The sequence below is a fragment of the Pelophylax lessonae genome (genome assembly GCF_965119305.1).
Source record: "Pelophylax lessonae genome assembly, chromosome: 1".
NCBI lineage: Eukaryota > Metazoa > Chordata > Amphibia > Anura > Ranidae > Pelophylax > Pelophylax lessonae.
Window position 1 is genome coordinate 314,377,590 of NC_138768.1, and position 24,664 is coordinate 314,402,253.

At 40.5% G+C, this 24,664-nt stretch overlaps 1 protein-coding gene and 1 long non-coding RNA gene across 2 annotated transcripts in view; one reads left to right on the forward strand and one right to left on the reverse strand.

The window, feature by feature from the left end:
• LOC309558700 overlaps positions 1-24,664 on the forward strand; it is a 183,517-nt gene that overhangs the window by 47,407 nt on the left and 111,446 nt on the right. The window lies entirely within an intron of this gene.
• On the reverse strand, positions 7,300-8,241 carry LOC309544353 (olfactory receptor 13G1-like; the record flags this gene model as incomplete). The annotated part of the gene is made up of 1 exon (XM_082243252.1): positions 7,300-8,241. One exon carries the CDS (start codon positions 8,239-8,241, stop codon positions 7,300-7,302), a length of 942 nt encoding a protein of 313 aa, XP_082099378.1.

The following is a 24,664-nucleotide window of genomic DNA, read 5'->3' on the forward strand; positions in this document are numbered from 1 at the left end:
TTCACATAATGAAAGATCTGTGGATAAAGAAAGGGAAAAATCTGGGGGAGGCACTTCTATTACTTTGCTGACATATGCTCTATACGTCAGCAGAGGAGTCTGCATTTATGAGTATGTGCTGAGCAGAGATTTAAAGTTAATAATAAATATCAAAAAACTGTTTTGCAGCTTCCTATGAGTCCTAACTGAACAGCAAATGTGTATTTTTGTGCATTAAGAGTACCAGATTATTATTTTTTTTTTTTACTATTATTGACAGTAACTTTCAGTTTGTTCAGGTGGCATCTACATCCAAAACTCTGCTTTTTATTTTACAGGTATAAGCAATTACATTTGATATAATTAAGATTGATGTTAGAAAAACTGAGCTATTTGAAGAGTTTCTTAGTGAATGTGAACACATTTTTTTTTTCATGGGCATGGAGGAGGAGGGAGGGAAGGGAGTGTCATTTTATATTGTGTATAAACTCACATGTGTAACTCTATAGTCACATGGGCAAAGAGGGAATTAATGGCGGAGGTGGAACCTGGAAATGGAGCATATGCAGCAGAAAAAATCTCTGACCTGCTTCCTCACCAGACCTGGAGAGCACAGTATCCAGACCAGAGGGTACACTATACTTAGACTTCAAGGTAAGATCTCCCTCCCTGCATTTCATACATATAGCCCTCTGGTGGAATTTAATAAACCAGCAGACTTGAATCTACTACTGCATCATAGACATGTGCAGAATAAAAAAATAGTTTAGTTTTGTTTCATTAAATTTTGTTTTTTTTAATAATTTTCTAGCAAATTCCAAATTTTTGGAATAATTAGAATTTGGATCAGTTGAAAAATGATTGACTGATTTGAATTTTGTGTGAAGAATAGCTGGTTGTTAAGAAAGCGAGGCCCCCCCTACTGAACCACACCAGGTAACATCCCCTCAACATGGGTTAGGTTGATAGGCCTCTTCCCCCCACCCTGGGCAGTGGTTGTGGGGGTCTGTCGGTGGAGTGCATATCAGAATCTGGAAGCTCCCAGAGTATAGGGTACATAGTACCCCTACCCATTCACAAAAAAGTGAGTAAATACATTACACAAGTTTTTGACAAGTCCTTTAATAAAAAATGATAAATAAAAAACAATGTCCCCTAATGTAGATCTATCATCAATCATGACACCTGCCGCACCACCGGACCCAGGTGGCCACACCTTCTTAAGACGTTATCAATCTAAGCATGCTGGGTCATTCACGTCACACGTTTTTATTGTTTATTTCTTAATAAAGGACTTAAAAACTTGTGTAGTGTCTTTACTCACTTCTTACACTTTTTGGTGAATGGATAGGGGTACTATGTACCCTATACCAGGGCTTGACAAATTTTCCTGAAATCTAGGAGCCAGCTAAAAAAGTTAGGAGCCAGTTTTTTTTTTTTTTTTAAACAAAAAACCAAGCTTTATTTCCAAAAAAATAACATACTAAATTTACACATAAAGACGACTAGAGCCCCACTCTCCTCTATAGCGCAATTGGATGGAAACAGACTGTATGTCTGTTTCCATCCGATGCCATCTGATCCGATCCACAGGATGGATAGAAAATAGAACCACCATCCGTCTGTTTTTGGCAGACAGGATCAGATGGCGGCAGATTACTGCTCCATAGAGGAGACTGAAGGGTAATAATTTAAAAAAAAATAATAATAATAATTATTATTATTATTAATAATAATAATAATAATAACCACACTCCCTGTCCACTTACCTTTTAAGCAAAGGTAAGTGGACAGGGAGATGAAGCCCATCAAAAACTTCCCTCTCATCTCCTCTTGGGGAAAGAGATGGACAGGCAGGTGAAACAGCCATAAGTTACTGCTTGTCAAACTCACAGCCACCACAAGAGGGTGCCAGTTCCCCGTTTTCTCACTGAAGAAGGCAGAAAAGCCACGGCCTCAATTTTCGGACGGCGCGGTAGTCCGTGCACTCGGTGAGTGGTTGGGGGGGCGCAATAGGGACAAGAAACCTCTTGCAGTGCACCCCAGGTGCCAGGTCATTAATTCTAGTCGCCAATGCGACCTGGCGCCCGGGGTTTGTCGAGCCCTGCCCTATACTCAATAATATGGGGGGTGGGATCTTCCAGATTCTTTTAAGCCCCCCGCCCGTAGACCCCCCTCAACCACCACCCAGGGTTGTTGGGAAGAGGCACTTGTCGGCAACAACTTGGGGACAAGGTGCTTTGGGATGCTCCAAAGAACCTCCCTATGTTGAGGGTATATAGCATGGGGGTGCTCGCTCATCCCCCCTTTCCTGGCCTGCACGGCTGCATGCTTGGATAATTGTCTGGAATGGATTTTGGGGAGGACCCCACGCTGTTTTTTTTTCAGAATTTTCTATTGCCGACATTATTTTGTTTACAGCTGATAAGGCATCGGTTGTTAAGGGCACAGTGGCCTGCTTCCCGACCCGCTCCTTAACAACCAGAATTTAAATTGGTCGATAATTTTTCAACCGATCCAATTTCAAATTGTTCCAACAAGTTGAAATAATTAGAAAACAAACATATGAAACAAAATGAAACAAAATTAAATTAATTTCAATTAAATTTGTTACTATTTCATTTGGAGATTTGGATACATCCAAATCTCTAAATAACCAAAAATGTGTCCAAATTTTTATATTCAGACCGAAACAAATTGCACATGTCTATCAGCCAAATAAGCTACCACTAGTCTAGTTATAAACTTCCCTGGGCTTGGTTCAAACAATTCAACGAAATTCAAAAAAGTTTGGATTCTGAACCTTATCCTCATTGAAATCTATGGGAGTGGAATCCGTCAAATTAAAAAAGCCCATTTATTGGACTAATTGGCAAGGAGGTGTCAACAAAATAACATTTGGGGGGGGGGCACTGCCCTAAAGGAACATGTACAGTGCTTTGCGAAAGTATTTGGCCCCCTTGAACTTTTTGACCTTTTGCCACATTTCAGGCTTCAAACATAAAGATATAAAACTGTAATCTTTTGTGAAGAATCAACAAGAAGTGGGACACAATCATGAAGTGGAATGAAATTTATTGGATATTTCAAACTTTTTTAACAAATAAAAAACTGAAAAATTGGGCGTGCAAAATTATTCAGCCCCCTTAAGTTAATACTTTGTAGCGCCACCTTTTGCCGCGATTACAGCTTTAAGTCGCTTGGGGTATGTCTCTATCAGTTTTGCACATTGAGAGACTGAAATTTTTGCCCATTCCTCCTTGCAAAACAGCTCGAGCTCAGTGAGGTTGGATGGAGAGCGTTTGTGAACAGCAGTTTTCAGTTCTTTCCACAGATTCTCGATTGGATTCAGGTCTGGACTTTGACTTTGCCATTCTAACACCTGGATATGTTTATTTGTGAACCATTCCACTGTAGATTTTGCTTTATGTTTTGGATCATTGTCTTGTTGGAAGACAAATCTCCGTCCCAGTCTCAGGTCTTTTGCAGACTCCATCAGGTTTTCTTTCAGAATGGTCCTGTATTTGGCTCCATTCATCTTCCCATCAATTTTAACCATCTTCCCTGTCCCTGCTGAAGAAAAGCAGGCCCAAACCATGATGCTGCCACCACCATGTTTGACAGTGGGGATGGTGTGTTCAGGGTGATGAGCTGTGTTGCTTTTACGTCAAACATAACCTTTTGCATTGTTGCCAAAAAGTTTGATTTTGGTTTCATCTGACCAGAGCACCTTCTTCCAGATGTTTGGTGTGTCTCCCAGGTGGCTTGTGGCAAACTTTAAACTACACTTTTTATGGATATGTTTAAGAAATGGCTTTCTTCTTGCCACTCTTCCATAAAGGCCAGATTTGTGCAGTATACGACTGATTGTTGTCCTATGGACAGAGTCTCCCACCTCACCTGTAGATCTCTGTAGTTCATCCAGAGTGATCATGGGCCTCTTGGCTGCATCTCTGATCAGTCTTCTCCTTGTATGAGCTGAAAGTTTAGAGGGATGGCCAGGTCTTCGTAGATTTGCAGTGGTCTGATACTCCTTCCATTTCAATATTATCGCTTGCACAGTGCTCCTTGGGATGTTTAAAGCTTGGGAAATCTTTTTGTATCCAAATCCGGCTTTAAACTTCTCCACAACAGTATCTCGGACCTGCCTGGTGTGTTCCTTGTTCTCCATGATGCTCTCTGCGCTTTAAATGGACCTCTGAGACTATCACAGTGCAGGTGCATTTATACGGAGACTTGATTACACACAGGTGGATTCTATTTATCTTATCATCATTAGTCATTTAGGTCAACATTGAATCATTCAGAGATCCTCACTGAACTTCTGGAGAGAGTTTGCTGCACTGAAAGTAAAGGGGCTGAATAATTATGCACGCCCAATTTTTCAGTTTTTTATATGTTAACAAAGTTTGAAATATCCAATAAATTTCGATCCACTTCATGATTGTGTCTCACTTGTTGTTGATTCTTCACAAAAAATTACAATTTTATATCTTTATGTTTGAAGCCTGAAATGTGGCAAAAGGTCACAAAGTTCAAGGGGGCCGAATACTTTCGCAAGGCACTGTAACAATGTAAAAAAATAAATAAATAAATAAGTTAGATGCAGCTGGGAACATTGTTTTTATTTTTAAAACACTGAGATATACAAAGAAAAAAAAGAGATTTATATTGCTGACAAATTACATCTCCCTCCTGTTTTTAAAGAAAAAATGGCACACAGGCCCTGACAGCCTGTGATATATGACTGATCCTGATGGAACACATAGCCAAATGACATCTCCCCAAGCTGTTATCAGCTATATAAGAACAGAGGTGGGGATAGCGGTGACATCATTGCTCAAATATGGCCATGGCCTTATTGGGGCAATGTATTGTCCAAATATGCAATGCAGTCATATTCAGGCAATAATTTAGCCAATTTCAATAAAGAAATAAAGAAGAATATCTTCTGCCTTATCGTTATTAAAGAAAAACCTCCTTTTTAAAGATCTAGCCATAATAATATTTTTCTATAGTTCCTTCCACTCAAGATCCTTAAGAGACTGGGGAAGAGGTGTGCTCTGCAGTTTCTATTAAAATCTTGTCCTGCACTCAGGGCTCCTTGGAAGGGTCTTAAATCTGCTCCATAGCATAAATAGCCTGCAACAAATAATCAATCTCTTTTATTAAGAATAAATGTCCAGATGATTGGACATTCTTCTTTTACCATCTCTGAGTTTTCAAAATCTTCTCCCTCCTCAACTGAGCTGTAGGAAGTTGAACCACTATCTCATATTCCTGAGCTATCACAGAAGGAGGAACACTGCAAGAAGGTGGCAAGGAATAAGAAGGCTTCACCTGGGAAGTTAATGGCAGAGTACTTGACAGAGCTGACATAATGGACTTTAAGGTAGTCTGTAGGCAGGTTGCCTACAATGCAGGTTAGCAATGTAGTTGGCTTGCCCAGGCTGGGGGGGAAAGGATTAACTTTCAGAACCTTAGTTCCCGGGATTTCATTCTTGGACTGGCCTTCCACCCTGTGTGATACATAAATATCTGTGGGGGCGGCGTAAGCTTAAGAACGAGGGAACACACCAAGTTCATAGAGTCCGGGAATCCAAAAACCAGCATGCAACCCTATGAGATGCCGGTGTTCTGGGTGGACACTACCAGTCATTGGAGATCACCAATTATGCACTATTATCTGTAAAGGTATGTTCAGGCAACCACCTCCACTAATTAGTTTAGGTTCTGAACTGTGTTATGCCTGTTATTTGTTCTGCCATGAAGAGTTGCAGTAAAGTTATCAAACTGTTCCAAGCCTGGTCTAAAGTCATTAAAAAAAGGGGTGCATAATGATTTCTGGTGTATAAAGCCAAGCCACTACTTAAGGGTTAAATAAGCAAGGCAAGTGGAGCAAGAATACAGTTGATATGAGGACAGAGACCCATAGGCTAGTCACATGGTACAAAAGAGCAGAAGGAGTTAAGTAAGTGTACACATGAGGTCGACACTTGGTGCATAGAAGGACCCCATTCTGTCACTGGGAGTGAGGTGGCTGAGGTATGCTGGACTGGATGAGTGGGCATCAGCTCAGCAGTGTCCTTCCTAAATACAACATGCATTATGTAAGGTGTGTAGTAACAGAGGACAGCATGTTTCTTGGTGGAAGAATAAAATATATTTAATTGCTGCACACATTATAGGGCCCATCTCTAAGCTCAGGAATCGCTATAATGTTTGATTTTCATGAATGTGGCCCTGCCTAGTCCCAGGCATCGATGAGCGCACACACGCGTGGAAAGTACCCCCACGTGCAGGACGAAGTGGCATCGCCCACAAGTCACCATCTCAGTAAGCATGGTGGACATAAAATGTACTATTAGAGTGGAAATCTCTGTATACATTTGTAAGAAGAGGTTTTGAAAAAGAAAGATGATAACCTGGCATTGCTATAGCCCCAGTGTTTATTAACTTGATCAGAACCTGAGGCAGTGGATGGCTTGAAGAAAGGATCGGGAATGATAATGAATGATAATGGAGCCTCTAAGAGAGAGGGAGAGCAACATTAAACTGATCACTCACATCCCCTACCACCACCAGGTTCCAAATAATACTGCTAGGCTTTACAGATAAATGCACCACCCACAGTCTTCACCTTGACCGCAGTAACAAATGTTGATTTACCCTCCCCAGTTCAGTGCACCTGGAAAGGTGTCACTTGGGTGGCCGGAAGTGACATCCCACCAAACTGAAATGAGGCTTGGACTGCACATCTTTTCCTACAGATTGCACCACTCACTAGGTCACAAGTTTTAAGCCCTATGCTCCTGCCAAATGCACTGCAGGACTCACTAATACTCCTCCAAGGGGGAAGAGGAAGACAGGCTCACCAACTTCAGGAGTTGATACCTCCAGGCTTCAGGAGTTGACACTTTCCAAGCACCACAGAAAGGCTCAAGCAACAGATGACCAACAGATCTGCATGCAAGAGAGAACTGCCGATCCAACAACCATCCTGTCAGAAGAAAATAACAAACATTTTGCTGCTGGATAGTAGAAAACACAATCTAAATGGAGGAGCAAGGTGGTGGGAAGGGTTTTTCACTGGTCTAATTGTGTTTGCTGTAAAATAAGGAGCCATTCATCTCTTAGGTTGCTATTCTAGAAGATAAATGGGGAAAAGGGTATACAAGTTTTTTTTTTTTAAATACCAAGGAGGTGCTTGAGGAGGTGGGGGGTGGTTGGTGATGAGTTACATGCCCAGATTTCTAAAGATATGCTGTTTCATAGACAGTAATAATATATAACTGGTCATTTGCTACTCTTTAAGTTGACCTAGCTATGGATTTTATAATAAATTAGCCTCTTCACATTTCGTCTCAACGCCTCTTTAACCTCTTTATTCCGCAGACTGTAAATTATAGGGTTTAAGGAAGGCGTAATAATAGCATATATAGCAGATATTGTTTTGCTTCTCTCTAAAGGACTGTTTTTTGGTTGGATATAGGTGGAAATGACAGCTCCATAAATCATAGAAACAATTACAACATGAGAAACACATGTAGAAAAGGCCTTACGCTTGCCTTTAGCAGAACGGATCTTTAGTATAGTTTTAAGTATAAAGACATAGGAAACACATATAAGGAGGAAACAACAAATACCAAACATAAAATCAGATGTGTAGACTACAATCTCATTGATATAAATATCTGCACATGCCAGTTTCAGCAAAGGCATTATCTCACAGAAGAAGTGATTAATTCTGTTGTCATTACAGTATGGGAGTCGGAAAGTGCAATATGTGTGAATCAAAGAATTAATTAGGCCAATAACTAAGATAGTGATTGTAATCCTTATACATACTCTGCGATTAATTATTGATGCATATCGAAGTGGATTTCCAATTGCAATATATCGGTCATAAGCCATAACTGTAAGAAGCATTAGCTCAACTCCCAAAGGCCAGGTCAAGAACAGCATCTGGAAAACACATCCATAATAGGAAATCGCCTTAGACTGTGTTACGTAGCTTGAAAGCATCTTGGGGATTGTAGCAGAGGTACACCATATGTCAAGAAATGACAACAGTCCCAGAAAGAAATACATAGGTGTGTTGAGACCTGGGTCTATGATGGAAAGGAGAAGAATAATGACATTGCCAGTCAGAGCCACAGTATAAGTAATCAGACATAGGACAAATGTAAGTGTTTCCAGCTCTGGACGAGTGGACAAGCCCAGTATAATAAATTCAGAAACTACAGAATCATTGATTGCCATCTTGTTTAGTTACTTTAAGAGGCAACTGTTGCCATCTGTTTTATATTTAAAGGAACAATCATTGTTTTAAATGGCAGTCCATCTCCTGGATGTCGTGGCAATGCCCATGGCTGCAGATCAGGATAAAAGCATATACATATATATTTGGTATATGCTGCATAGATAGTTCAAAATGTAGATCTATAGAGACTTTCCAGTTGAGACTTAAATCTGCTGCTTTCAAAGCTATGCAGTATATGGCTATATGCAGCCCAAGCAGACTTTTTTCATTTACCATCACCAGGCAGATTCATCGACTCCTCCTGCCTGCAAAAGAAAGGGTTACATCCCCTCAATGATTGGTTAGCTGACATACTTCATTGAGTTAATGAGGTCTTTGGACATGAAGATACCTTTATCTAAGCTACAAATGGAGAAGGTTTAGATTAGTAGCAGAAGGGCCACTAACCATAATCTGTGGTATAAGAGTGAAATAGAATATGCGTGCCAGCTGCTGCACCACTTGTTCACTAAGTATGTTTGGCAGCAATTGGAGAATTTCAATATTTATAAGCAACACTGACCTTAGACCCGGTCGCACTTCTCACTGTAGACATAGATCTGTCATCTATATTTTATGTTGTGAATCTCAGACTTATGCACAGTAGTTGCTGATATTTTAATTACTTTACAGGGGCATTTTGATGCTGAAGTGATGTATCTATATTATCCTTGAGCTATTGTGTATTAAATAATGTCTGTGGTTGGCAATAATCTCGAAAGAAACACAGTGAAGTCAATTTGCTGAAAATTAGGTAAAAGACAAAATAATTTAAATTACTTATTACAATGTAGAAAAAAAGGAAACACCTACTGTATATAGTTTATGCTGAGACTTCTTTAACATCCCCAAGCTTCTGGGAAATGTAGGATCATGCATGATCACACTGCAGAATTACTCAGGTTATGTTGCATAGGCAAAGAGCAAAATCAGTGGTCACATTTACAAATGTATCTAAAAAAAAAAATATATATATATATATATATATATATATTAAAAAGGAACTCCCCCCCCCCATCCCCCACAGGACACACATTTTGGTAATGAATGTTATGTGTGACGGCACACTGGGGTGCCCCAAGACAAGGGTCTATTCACACCAGCAGGAGCCATTATGGTGCATGGAACACGTGCTGGTGTGTGCTGTACACATATGCTCCAGTACATTTGTACAACACATCGCAGTGCTTTTCTTTTTTTTTTTCTAACCTTTTTTTAAAATGTAAATCATTTTAATCTTTTTCATCATTTTCATAATCATCTATGCACTGCAGTGGATTGCAATCTCTTGCCACTGATTGCTAAATATATGTCTGCATCATACTAACATGGATCTCACATGGTACTGCAGATTGGGTATTATTACAAAGCATAGGTGTGAAGCCAACCTCTAGATTTCTAGCATAAGTTACCTGTATACAGTTTTGCGTACCTTAGATTTTCACTATTTCACAAAAAGACACTACCTAAAATTTACTAATATTTTGTTATTTATTTACTCAATACACTTTTATATCTGGGCCTAAAAAATCAGTAGCCCTATGTTATTCTAACAGTCCTGTGCTTTGCAAAAATATATGGTTTATGGGATCTTTAACAAAGTTTGTAAGCTGTGAGGAAAAAAACACAAAATAGCCAAAATGGTCTGGCCATCTAAAGTTAAAGTGGAGTGAATGGCTTGTTAGCAAAAGGGTTAAGGGGCATCAGAAAAAATATACATCACATTTTTGTTTTATAGATATTAGTATTGCAGGCATTTCAATTTTTTACCCACTTTGCACTCTGCTCATTCTCTCATTTATTATAATGAATATGTGATGGGAGGACATAGCAAGTTGAATTGTCGTATCAGTAGATTTATTGATTAAATAGCAATATTTCTGTCCTATTGTTGTTTACTATTAAAATATTCTTCTCAAAAAAGTTTATATTATAAATGTATTTTTCATAAACATTAGATGAATAAAAAATATAACTTACATTGACCAAAAACTGCCTTCAAGAAACACCCTAGTCATCCGGTGGCAGCCAGCAATCCAGTTTTATTTTGGAATTTTTTTTTTCAGCTTACCTTGTAATTGCATTTGTACACTATGGAGGCAGTGCTGTACATTTTGTACAGGGAACTGAACTAATCATAGGGTTTTTATAATCTAGCAATCTTTGTGTCCTAGGAGATCAAAAGCCCTCAGCTATTTTTTTCTGAGGGTAAGACTGTAAACAAATTATGCAATTTATGCACTTCAAAAAAACAATTAGTAAAAATTATGAAACTTTAAAATTTTCTAACCCAGCTTGAACCTAATATCTGCTCCATTGCCATACTGTGTATGTTGTATGCAATGAACTGATCCAAATCACTTTTTTTTTTATTTAGTCCTTATCTAATTCATTAGAGTTTTTCATGATATTACAATGGCATATTATTTGCCTCTATCCTCTCCTGTCACCCCTTTTCTCCCCAATTTTTCTCTTTATATCTCCTCTACCTCTTCCCACCCCCCTTTTTTTTTGGTATGTTCGTGACCCCCATTTTTTTGGGGCTCCCAAGTTTTTTGTGTAATTGATGTTCCCAAGTGGAATCCTTCCTGATATCCCCACATGTTCCTAAGCTATTAACGTATGAAAAAAAAAAAAAACTATTTAGATTTTATGATCCTCTAGTTTTTCTTTACAAGGCCAATTTGCAAGCTTTTGGTAAAAAAAAGGGGGGCATGGGTGGCTTGCTAATGCAATAGGGAACATGTACCAGTGCAAAAAATGAAAAAATGAAAAAATACTGTCCTGCAGGGAACTTGTCTTTATATAAGGCTTAAAGAGCAACATTAAAAATACACAATTCCTTCAAATAGGTGATATATTAAATACATTGATGCATTTGTAAGATGTAATATGTGCCCCCAGCAAAAGTGACATTGAAAAAAACAACAACAACAGCTGCTAAATTACATTTCCAATCCCTGACCAGGTTATGTATGTAAACAAAGTGGTTGGGGGAACCTGTGTGACATCAATGACCAAATGGTCATGACTATTAGCGATATTAGAGATGGGCTGAACACCCCCGGTTCTCTCAAACATTGCGAAGGTTTGGAGCCGAATAACAAACCCTATTGGGTTTACGCGGTATGGGGTCCGCGTACTGCCCTGGGGGACAAGTATCAATGAAAACATTTTGTAAAAAAACATCATTTTTAAAGTGAGCAGTGATTTACTGATGCTTAAAGTGAAACAATAACCATGAAAAATTCCTTAGTGCCTGGGGGGTCCTTTTAGTCTGCCTGTAGTGGCTCATTTGTATTGTGTATAACCTGCTGCAGCAAAAAATAACATTTATAAAGGCAAAAAAACAAATTTTCCCTGCAGGCTTTCTTCATTTTATAAACAAGGGCTTGAGGAGCCAGTCTGCATGGTGAGGCCACAATTGAGTGCACTCGGAACAGGATTAAAGATTTTAAATAAAATTCTGGTGTCTGTTTCACAGACTTTGGATAGAAGTAAAAGGTGCTGAAAAATTGGGCTCCTTCACACCATAACCCTATAAAGGTTGTCTTGATGAAGGCAAAAATTAGAACGGGGCATATCATTTTCACACCACTGTTAGACTGGGGCATATCATTTTAATTTGTGGCCAACAGTGGTGGAAAAATTGTGCTTTGGGTGTTGGTGGGGCCTTCATACCAAAACTCTATAGAGGAACTCTTGATGAAAGCAAGAATCGGCCTTACTGTAAAAAATGTAAATTATATGCACCTTTTTAAAAGGGTGCAGAAAAATTGGACCTTGGGTGTTATTTTTGCGCATAAAACCTATACCAAAAAAAAATTTCCAGATAAAATCAACACCCACAAAGCTAGGAAGTGTAGACAGCCTTGTAGAGAATCCAGACCCAGAAAACACTTAATCAGCCACATTGGCATCAGGGGGTTGATAGCTGCTGCTAATCCAGGACTAATTCATTTTGATAAATGTTAGCCAGTCAATGGATTCTGTGGACAGACGCACTTTTTTATCTGTCACAAAACCTCCAGCAGCACTGAATACCCATTTAGAAAGTTAAGGCGTCCTCAAGATATTTCATCCTCTGCTCCCTCTGTGAGGAAGGGATGAGTTCTGAGACTTTTCCCTTGTAACAGTGGTCAAGGAGGGCTGCCAACCAATAATGATCCTTCTCCTTGATGCCAAAAATTCTCAGGTCCTTTCGCAGGCTTTGAACAATGAGGGAGGCCTTGCATTGCAAGTTTGCACAGGAATGAGAAGCAGAGTCCTTGGGGTCAATGAGGACTATAGTATCTGTAACTGCCAGCCACGTACTACCTCCACGGAGTAGTACTTAAGGTTTGATGTATGTCTTTTTCTGCTTCAATGCCTCCAAAACTGCCAGAATCCTGCTCCTTCTCCTACTTTTCTTGTGTGTTCTGTGGTATCACAAGAATGGTGTCAGCATAAAGTTGTCAGGTTATCTCTACATAAAATTATAAAGTTGATGAAACATAAATCTGCCACCTGTAAATTGACCTTTGTCTGACATGATAAAATTTGTGCAGGAAAAATGGCCCCCCCACACACACAATAGTGTTGAAAAACTCTTACTAGTGCAAATTAGACTACAACCTGGGTATTTATTCAGCCACAATTGACCATGTAAAAACGTCCCCTCTTCAAGGTTTTGTAAGCAAAGAGATGTGATAAGAACTTGAAACTCAAATTGAAAGAGGAAAATTCATCAACAAAGGAACAAAGCAATAGGCTGTCTTTTTGTTCTTAGGGTGAAATTATCTCTTCCTGAGACACCCAGTATTGACTCAGCTTAACGTATAAGCCTAGTCAAAGTGGTGACGTAAGTGTGTATGTGTGGATATGTATATATATATATATATATATATATATATATATATATATATGTATATATATATATATATATATATATATATATATATATATATATATATATATACACATGGGTATATATGTACATGTGCGTATATGTGTGTATGTATGTATCTATATGTGTGTGTATACAGGTATGTATCCGGTTGTCACTATAGTACATGTACATGTACATATAAGTACATGTATGTATCCGGTTGTCACTATATATTGAATTTTGATGATGTTATATGCAAAGGATTCTGCATAACAGGAATAATTAGTTAGAAGTGATACATTGGATGAATTTATGTAAATCCTCAAGGGATATTCCCATCATTTTAAAAAGGAATAACTCATCAACAGAGATGGCTCACCCACCAAATCATTAGTGTCCAAAAGAAGCTATAAACTACAAAGGGCATGATCTATCCATATGAATACATTGAAATTAAAATCTTGCACTAAGATTATAGTAATATGGAATAAAGAGTTTTCCTACAGGAGATTAATGCAGCTACTATTAATGACACTACCAGCAGAGAATGTGATCTTGGAACAAGATACTGGAATGTTATAAAAGCAGAAATCACTAGATTCCCAAAATATGATTCATATTAATATATGGTTTACAGCAAATCCCTACATCACATTATAGGACAATCCCAATTCCAATGATGTCACTGAACTGTTAACCAATGGGCAGGTGAGAGATGACCAGTCACTGCCCACTTCTGAAACCACCACTGAGGAGACAGTCAATATTGGTTGGGGAGTGGTCATTTCAATCAATAGTTTCTGATCATATAAAGGAGGACACCTGGAAAAAGTAAAGGACACTGAAAAAAAAAAAAAAAACCTGAAGAACACACCTAAGGGATGACACAGGAAAAAGACCGCTGCCATTGACCACTGCACACCTTGCTGATCTCTTGCTGTTGAGATGAACCACCATACTTTGAACATTTTTCCTTGGAAGGAGTGGTGAAAGATAGACTTAATAATTTTCCCTTAACACATTTGCTTCCAAGATAGTAGGAACTGTATGGTACTGTCTGACATTTTATATATGATAATTTACATTGGGTAGAGCAACTCCATATGTTAATTTCTTTTTTCCTACTGAATTAATCGATTTTATGAATTGAAATTGTTTGTCTAAGGTTAAGACTAATTTAGCAGATTTATTGAATTTAAAACGTATTTGGTAAAATAGTGTGTTGCTCCTTGAGAGAAGTTTCTTTCTTTCCTACGGCCGCGGAAAGTGTGAAACTGCCTTAACCACTTCCCGCCCACCCTATAACAGATTGACGGCGGGAATGTGGTTGTATTATCCTGACCGGACGTCATATGACGGCGGCAGGATAATACAGCTCTGCGCGCCCCCCGGGGGCGCACAGAGCGGCGATCGGTGATGCGAGGTGTCAGCCTGACACCCTACATCTCCGATCTCGGTAAAGAGCCTCTGACGTAGGCTCTTTACCATGTGATCAGCCATGTCCAATAACGGCTGGTCACATAGTAAACAGGAACAGCCGTTGATCGGCTTTCCTAAGTTCGTGCCTGACAGGCACAAGTAAAGGAGCTCCGATCGGCGGCTCCCCTGACAGGGGGGGGGGGGTCGGCACTGGTAATCAGATCATTGATTACCAGTGCAGACCCTCAGGGGGGATGCCACTAGAACCACCAGGGATGCCCACCCATGACACCAGGGATGCCCCAATGACCCCAGGGATGCCCACTATGGCCACCAGGGATGGCAATCAGGGCTCAGGGAGCCCCCCATTGCCCTCCCCATCAGTGCTGCCCACCAGTGCCCTCCCTTTCAGTGCTGCCCACAAGTGCCCATCATTGCCATCTTTCAGTGTCGCCCACCAGTGCCCATTATTGCCCACCAGTGCCGCCTATCAGTGCTCATTAGTGCCCATCAGTGCCGCCCGTCAGTGCCGATCAGCGCCGCATATCTGTGCTACCTATCAGTGCCTATCAGTGCCGCCTATCAGTGCCACCCCATCAGTGCCACCCCATCAGTGCCACCCCATCAGTGCCTCCTCATCAGTGCCTGTCAGTGCAGTCTCATCAGTGCTCATCAGTGCAGGAAAAAACTTATTTATTTACAAAATTGTATAACATAAACAAAAAAACTTTTTTTTTTTTCAAACTTTTCGGTCTTTTTTTATTTGTTTAGCAAAAAGGAAAAAACCCAGAGGTGATCAAATACCACCAAAAGAAAGCTCTATTTGTGGGGGGAAAATGACATAAATTTGGTGTAGGTACAGTGTTGCATGACCGCGCAATTGTCATTTAAAATGCAACAGCGCTAAAAGGGGAAAATTGGCCTGGGCAGGAAGGGAGGAAAGTGCCCTGTATTGAAGTGGTTAAAGAGTGGTCAGGCATTTTGTTTTTGGTATTTTAAATCACAGTTAATTTTACTTTCTATCGGGTTGTATCTAATTCTGTTTTTGGTTTCTAAAATTGATTTCTAATCACATTGTAACTGTGCAACATATTTTTGATATTGTGTATGGAATATGAATCCCCAGTAAATTTAGTTTTGTATGTAAATATATAATTATACTTGTATTTTAATAAATTATATTTATTAATTTAATTGGGAGATATTTATAGATTGGTAAGAAATCACCATAAGCTCCAAGAACTCAAGAAATTGCAGTGGTATACTATTGAGTGTCTGAACAAAATTGATTGGGTTTTTTCTTAGTTATTAAATTATTTGCCGTAATCGGCTGGAGGCACTGCGTAATAATTCCATTGATAATTCAGACACCGCCTTTTAGTAACAACAGTTGTTTATTTGATGTCCCAGCATGCTGTGCGCTGACTCCGCCCTCTAACCTCCTGGTTGCTATGGAGACGATGTGGGAGGTGTGATAGTGGAGAGGACGGAGGGAGCGGGACCGTTGCGTTCTACAAGCTTTCAATCACCTGGAGCCTCAAGTGAAGCAAGCTATACAGACCCTGCCAAAGTCAGACAAGAAAGGTGAGAATCAACCAGAGATCCATCCCACACCTTATCCTACAAAAGACAGAAGTGTATTCACAGCCTGAATTATCCATTATTTGGTAAGAGGCCAATTACTCTCTTCTCCACCTGGGAGCTATTAGTGGCCAAACTTGTTTGGGTCCTCTTTTCTGTGTGATCTCTGGAGCAGAGCTATTTTTCTATACGCCCCTACATTCCAATCTTCTGGTAAGAAGCTAAGCTGGTGGTGGGACACTGAATTCTTATTCACGTGGTCTTTCACATTTTCAGTTCAACTGTTTCTTCACAAGCAATTTTGGATTTGGACTTTTCTCTTCACTTGTGTGCATTCAATTGGGACTGTTTTTGTCACTTTAATTTTTGGATGTACATTAATGTTTGACACCAACTGGTATTTTCCAATTTTTACTGTTGGATTTATTAGCTTTATTTGTTTTTGCATTTTTCACTAGTCACCAGCACTATTTAATTGTCTTATTATAGACCTTGTCGTTTATGTTTTGATACATATATGATTTCACATGTTTTGGTTAGCGCACCTGATACATAATATCTATACCACATATCACTTCAAGCTCTAAGGTAGCAGCTTTCCAACATTTAATCAGCGCACTTTCTCTTTTCACTTTATCATGCCACAATATTGCCTTCCACGTGATGGTACAAAGCTGGAATGGCCTTACGTGCCAAGGAATAGCGACTGGGAAACTGCCATTGCGGTACAGCACATTGTGCAAAATCATGGAAGGGGACAGAATCCACCAGACAGAAAGGCAGGAGTTGTAAATCCAGCAGCTTTTACAAGCTTGAATTTAGACTCTGGGCATGTGGGTGGCAGTGACTATATTTTTTTCTGCTGCAACAGCGGGGGCAGAGAAATTTGCCTTAAATAGTCTATTGCTGGTGACATGCTGCAAGGACCTTTGACACCCTTTGCTATACCATCATCCCTGTCAGCAGAGGCTTCTGAGAGGTCATGAGATATAGCAAGGATAGACCTAAAAAGTGAGGAGTGAGGAGGAGCAGAATTGCGTCCCCTTTGTGGGGCTTTCAGGTGCTCTTGCCAATGGCTGAGTGGTAGGAGGTTAAATGCCTTGTCAAGCAAGTGGTACCCAAATGGCTAATATTTTTGCCATGCTTGATCTGCTTAAGGCAATGTTTGCAAATTGCAACAGTGCAATTGGCTGCACATGTGCTAAAAAGGTCCAGACAGTTGAGCTGTGGGATGTGGGCTGGGAGTTAACTGCTCCACAATTAGATGGAATAGGGTGGCTTCTCTCTACTCTTCCATGATGACTGCCTCATTGGGGTTGTGCCTCACCCTCACTTTTCTCATCTGCTTTATCTGGCACCCAAGTCCCATCAGTGACCTCATAATCATCATCCCCTCCGTCCTCATCACTGGAGCCAACTTGGCAATATGCAGCGGCTGGGGGAACATGACTGCCAATTTGTTGTTTACCAGTGTTCTCCCCTCTTCCTTGTAGGCTCATGTTCCCACCTTCCTCAACCTCAGAACCAACATCAGAATCAAGTAATACCTCTGCATCCTCAAGGAGCAAATGCTGATGCTGTGTTCAAATAACTCCTCCATGCACGATGCTGGGGCTTTGGCAGGAGTAGCTGTGGACAAGGAGGAAGAATAAGCCACCTTGGCAGCTGCAGAGGACTGTGCACTAGTCTCTGCTTGGGTGAGAGAGGATGATGAGGATGAGGATGGTTTAGTAAGCCAGTCCACCACCTCCTCTGCATGCTGTGGCTGGATAGCACGGGCAACTTTACTAAACAGGGGAAATGGTGCTCTGCCTGAGGACAGACAACATGGACACAAATGCTGCTGGTCCCCTCACAGTTCCAAGGAAACGTCTGCCTCTCCTACTTCACCTCCCAGACATGATTGAGGGGGCTTATTACTAGAATATAATAGAGACAGGGAAGTGTGTACTTGGATGCCCTTAATCAATGGAAAGTGGGGTTTGGTGCACCTTAACTTGAGTACTCACTACACAGACACACTCCACTGACACAATATACTGCAGTAAAACTCCACTGACGCACTTCAAAATACTGCAGTAAAACTGCACTGACACACTTCAATATACTACAGTAAAAGTGCACTAGCGCACTTTAATATACTGCTGTAAAAGTGCACTAACGCACCTAAATATACTGCAGTAAAAGTGCATTGAGGCACTTCAATATACTGCAGTAAAAGTGCACTAACGCACTTCAATATACTGCTGTAATAGTGTACTAACGCACTTCAATATACTGCCGTAATGTGCATTAACACACTTCAATATGCAGCCCTAAAAGTACCCTGACACACTTCAATATACTGCAGTAAACATGCACTAATGCACTTCAATGTACTGCAGTAAACATGCACTAACACACTTTAGTATACTGTAATAAAAGTGCACTAGCACACTTCAATATATTGCAGTAAGAGTGCCCTGACGCACTGCTATAGTGCAGTAAAACTTTACTGCAGGTAACCTGCCCTAAAAACACTAAACTGACACTACAATAAAAATGAACAGTAGCACTACACTCACACTGCACTATCACTATATTCACACTACACTGATATTTTACACTCATAATAGAATCACTATATCACACTATAGCACAATAACTGGCTAGTATCTCCACTCCAATATCACACTGCAAATGTTTGCTCTGGGGAGGAACCTTTTATAGTGGGTGGGTGGGTCTGTGAGCAATAAACTATTAGTGAATAAAAAGACACACACACTGACCTAAGTCAGTGAATCAGCGCTCACTGGACCACTCTGGAGGGAACCACATGACCAGTGGTGCCACAGATGAAATCACAAATTAAATGTAAATAACATTAAATGGATAAATGAATAAATTAAATAAATAAAAAAAAAAAATGAATTGAGTGACAATGGAAATATTACAGGGCAAACAAGATACAAGAACCTCAAATGTATAGAAGTCCTTTTCAATCATGCGATGATCCCGAGTGGATGGATCCTTGCTGTCCAAATCAGAGTACTGGGGTGAAGATTAGACAGGCAGCTCCTCAAGAGGTAGGGATACCCTCCAAATATGTAACAAAGAAAAAGAACAAGGGCGCCAAGTCATAAAGGTAGATGAACAGCTGTATCATTTAATGTAGTAACTTACATGTTAAAAACAGGTATTCCAATAAGACAGCATGCATGGTGCAAAAGGACAGTCCCCACAGTGGATCTGATGGAAGATGCAAGATGAAGGATAATCGCATCTGGGTCCTGTATGGCGGGTCCTGTATAATGGTGAAGGCAGTCCTGGATACCGGCAATACCGGGTGATGCCGCAAATGGCGTGGGCTCCCTGGCTGGGCAGCCTCACCGCAATCCGCCGTGCAGCAGGGAGGTAATGACCCGGAAACCGGAAGTAGAAAGGACAAGTCTGTCGGTTCCTCCACGGAAGCTGACAGGAACGAACACTGAACCAAGAGTGGAGGGCGCTCTGCAACGTCCTTTCGGAGGACTTCCTCCTTCATCAGGCAGGATGATCCATGCTAATTAGTATAGGGTACCCATTGTTACTCATCCACAAAACATAAACTGACATTGCACATTGCACTCCTATTGGAAAAGACAGCTCCCATGGCAAATGATAAATGTCAACAAATAGACTGTAAACCCTGGATGCCATCATTGACCAAATATGGTCATAACCAGTAAACCATACAATTTTTGACCACTCCCGTAATATGAATGTCCATTGACTAAACTTATCTCTATTTTTTTATTTGCTTGTTTATGAATGAAGTGACTTAGTAGCTAAATTAAGGAGTAGGACCTCCTAGGTAGTATTCTCAGAAATATTAGCTGTAGTTTGAGCTACGCCAGAGAGGAAACAGTAGATTAAGTAATTTAACAAGTGGCTGAGGAGCTGGTGTAGAAAGGAGGGGTTCAGGTTCTTGGAGAACTGGGCCAACTTCTCAGTCGGCTACCGGCTCTTTTGTAGGGGTGGACTGCACCTAAATGGGGAGGGTGCAGCCGTACTGGGAGAGAAGATGGCCAAAAGGTTAGAGGGGCATTTAAACTAGGTGATGGGGGGGGGGGGGCTCCAGATGTAGAGCCAGCCAGCAGAGAGCAAGGTTCATTGGACATTACTGGGGGCATTTGCGGTAGGGTGACCAGAGATCCAAAAGCAAAGGTACAGTAGATAGGCTGACAAATCGAAAGTGCAGCCTCATAACATCTAATAGGATATAGTATGCAACCGGACAAACTTACCAGGTTTATATGCCAATGCTAGAAGTCTAGCTAACAAGATGGGAGAACTGGAGCTGCTAATGTATGAGGAGGATTTCGATTTTGTGGGAATTTTGGAGATTTGGTTTGACACTCAGCTCTCAAGATTGGCTGGCAACCATTCAGGGGTATTCCCTTTATCACAGAGATAGAGAGGGTAAAAAAGGGGGAGGGGTATGCCTGCATATCAAGAACAAATGTAAGTGAACATGAGGGACAATATCACGAATGGAGCTAGGGAGGAGGTGGAATCCCTATGGGTAGAGTGTCAAATGGAAGATACTATGGGGAAAGTAATATTGGGCGTATGCTGTAGGCCCCCCAACCAGAGGGAGGCAGACCTCCTATCACAGCTGGGAATTGCAGCAAGGATGGGAAATGTTTCTATAATGGGGGATTTTAATTACCGGATATAGACTGGGCAGAAGGAACCGCGCATTCATCTAAGGTTCGCTATTTCCTAAATGTTTTGCAGAACAATTTTTATGGGTCAGATGGTGAACACACCAACAAGAAACAATGCATTACTAGACCTACTGATTACAAACAATACAGACATGATCACGGATGTAGAAATACAGGGCAACTTAGGAAACAGTTACCATAGGTCAATTAGTTTCAGTATAAATCATAGATATAGGAAACACGAGGGTAATACCAGGACACTGAATTTCAAAAGAGCCAACCTAACTAAACTGCACTCATTGTTAGATGATATAAAATAGGATAGAATCCTAGGAACAAAGAACACGGAGGGAAAATGGGAGTGCTTTAACCACTTGCCGACCGAGTACGGTAATAGTACTGCGGCAAAGTGGTTCGTTATCGTCTGACGACGTAGTATTAACGTCGTCAGACACTCCCCCTTCTGGGCGGCACTTGCGCGCCGCCGGAGGCTCGCTCCCGCTGTTTTCATTCACAGCGGGAGTCGGGCCAGGGGAGGAGCAGCGGCGATCGCCGCTGCTCTGCCCCGATCGCCGGGGATCTAGTGTGGAGATCCGCCCGCTGTGTGTAAACACAGCGGGCGGATCTCCATAGTGACAGGGAGTGACAGATCGGACTGTTCAGCATAGCTGGACATCCGATCTGTCCATGACTCACTCAGTCCCCTCCCCCCCTACACGTCAGTAAGCACCAGGCATACATTAACCCCCCCCTCTCCAATAAAATTAACCCCTTCCCTGCCAGTGTCATTTTTACAGTAACAGTGCATATGTATAGCACTGATTACTGCAGTAATGTCACTGGTAACCCCAAAAGTGTCAAAAATGTCAGTCAAGGGTCCGATCTGTCCGCCGCAATGTCGCAGTCCCACAAAAAAAATCGCAGATCGCCGCCATTACGCGTTAAAAAAAAAAACACCAAAAATGACAGAAATCTTTCCCTTTGTTAGTAAACGCAATAACTTTTGCGCAAACCAATCAAAATACGCTTATTGTGATTTTTTTTACCAAACATAGGTAGCAGAAAACAAATTGGCCAAAAATTTTTTAAAAAATTGGTTTTTACATCTTTTTTGGGGGGAATTTCATATAAAAAAATGTTAAAAATATTGTTATTTTTTCAAAATAAACGCTCTTTTTTTGTTTATAGCGCAAAAAGTAAAAGTCGCACAGGTGATCAAATACCACCAAAAGAAAGCTCTGTGTGTGGGAAAAAAAGGACGTAAATTTCGTTTGGGTACGGCGTCGCACGACCGCGCAATTGTCAGTTGAAGTCGCACAGCGCCGAATCGCAAAAAGTGGCCTGGACGGAAGACAGCAAAATCCTCCGGTGGTAAAGTGGTTAAGAAAATACTAAATCAAGGTATTGGCCAGTGCATTCCAACTGGGAATAGGTTTAAAAGAGCTAAAATGAACCTTGGGTGGCTAAACTCCAATGTAAAAATGCATATAAAAACTAAAGATAAGGCCTTCAAAAATTACAAGGCTGAGCGGTCATTGGTAGTATTCAAACATTACAAAGAATGCAATAGGAAATGTAAGGGCGCAATAAAGGCAGCTAAGATAGAACATGAAAAGCACATAGCGGAAGAAAGTAAAAAAAACCCTAAGAAATTCTTTAGGCATATAAATAGTAAGAAAGTAAGGCCAGAACACATTGACCCCATAAAGGACAACAAAGAAAATCTGGCTACAAAGAACAGAAGAGAAGGCCAAGGTGCTAAATAAATTCTTCTCCTCAGTCTTCACAAAAGAATTGGGGGGATACAGTAACCTAGACTATAATGTTAAAGTTAATACCACATCACAGGTAGCACCCTCATTGTTAATAGAAGACAGACTCAGAACTAGACTTGAAAAACTTAACATAAATAAGTCACCGGGACGAGATGGCTTACACCCAAGGGTCCTTAAAGAACAGGTGATAGCCAGACCATTGTTCCTAATTTTTATGGATAGTCTACAGACAGAAATGGCACCAGCTGATTGGAAAAAAGCCAACGTGGTACCAATATTTAAAAGAGGGCCGAGATATATCCCTGGGAACTCAAGGTCGGTTTGCCTAACATCAATAGTATGTAAGATATTGGAGGGGATGATAAGGGACTATATACAAGACTTTAGTAATGAAAACATTATCATTAGTAGTAATCAGCATGGATTAATGAAATATCACTCTTACAAGATCAATCTATTATCTTCTATGAAGAAATGAGATGCCATCTAGATAAAGCAATGCGGTGTATCTGGATTTTGCAAAGGCATTTGATACAGTTCCCTTTAAACATTTACTGTACAAACTAAGGTACATAGGTATGGACCATAAGGTAATTACCTGGATTAAAAGCTGGCTTCAGGGGTGAGTCAAAAGGGTGGTGATAAATGGGGAGTACTCAGAATGGTCTGGTGTGGAAAAGTAGGGTCCCCCAAGGATCTGTCCTGGGACCAATCCGATTACATTTATTCATAAATTCATTATTCATTATTTATTCATAAACGACCTAGAGGATGGGATAAACAGCTCAATCTCTGTATTTGTAGATGATACTAATTTAAACAGGGTAATAACTGTGGAAACCTTACAAGAAGACCCAAACAAAATAATGGGGTGGGCATCTACATGGCAAATGAGGTTTAATGTTTAAAAATGTAGGGTAATGCATTTGGGTACCAGAAACACGAACGCAAGTTACTCACTAGGGGGAGAGCCTCTGGGGGAATCTAAGATGGAAAAGGATCTGGGGGTCCTAGTAGACAACAAGTTAAGCAATGGCATGCAATGCCAAGCTGCTACAAGCAAAGCCAACAGATTACTGGCATGCATAAAAAATGGGATTCACTCCAGAGATAAAACGATAATTCTCCCACTCTACAAGACTCTGGTCCGAGCGCATCTTGAGTATGCCATCTAGTTTTGGGCACCGGTCCTAAGGAAGGATGTGCTGTAAATGGAGAGAGTCCAGAGAAGGGCAACTAAGCTAATAAAGGGACTGGAGAATCTCAGCTATGAGCAAACACTACAAGCATTGAACTTATTCTCTCTGGAGAAGAGACGCTTGAGAGGGGAAATAATAGTGATGTATAAATACCGTAGTCAAATCTGCATTGAGGGTTTCAAATCGCAATTGAGGCTACCAGCCCTTCTCCCTAATATATCCCCTATTATATCCCATATGGTATTTTCATCCATACACATATATATAATATCATCTATATTAGGCTTTTGTGCCTATGCTAATATTATACCACCACCTTTATGATCCACATATATTGGCCTCCCGGCACCTGCAGAGGAGATATCCCTTAATCTTGTCCATCCTATTTTGAGGTTAGCATAATTATAGTTGAAAAATGATGCAATATGTATCAATGTATGAATATGAAATATTTGTTTATAATGATTGTAATTTTTGTATTTTCACTATATTCTCTTTAGTGCAGTACCTATTTGGTCTTGGCAATGTCCTGATAAAGCAATGAATGCGAAACGCGTCGGTTTATCCAGGGACCAATAGTCTGCAAAATATATATTAAGATCCAGTAGTGTGGCATTTTTGGTACACAGTTATCATACACACACAGACCGGTATATCTTTTATGTACTGTATGTCTTGTTGTCATGTTTTTTATTCTTTTGTAATAAAATGAATATATTTTTTATACATATATGAGTGTTGTATTTGTATTCCTGCAACCACCAGTTATGCCGGTATAGTCCCGCTTTCTTGTGTCCTCTCTTGGCTCCTACTACCCCTTGTTTTTTATCCTATAAATACCGTACTGGCGACCC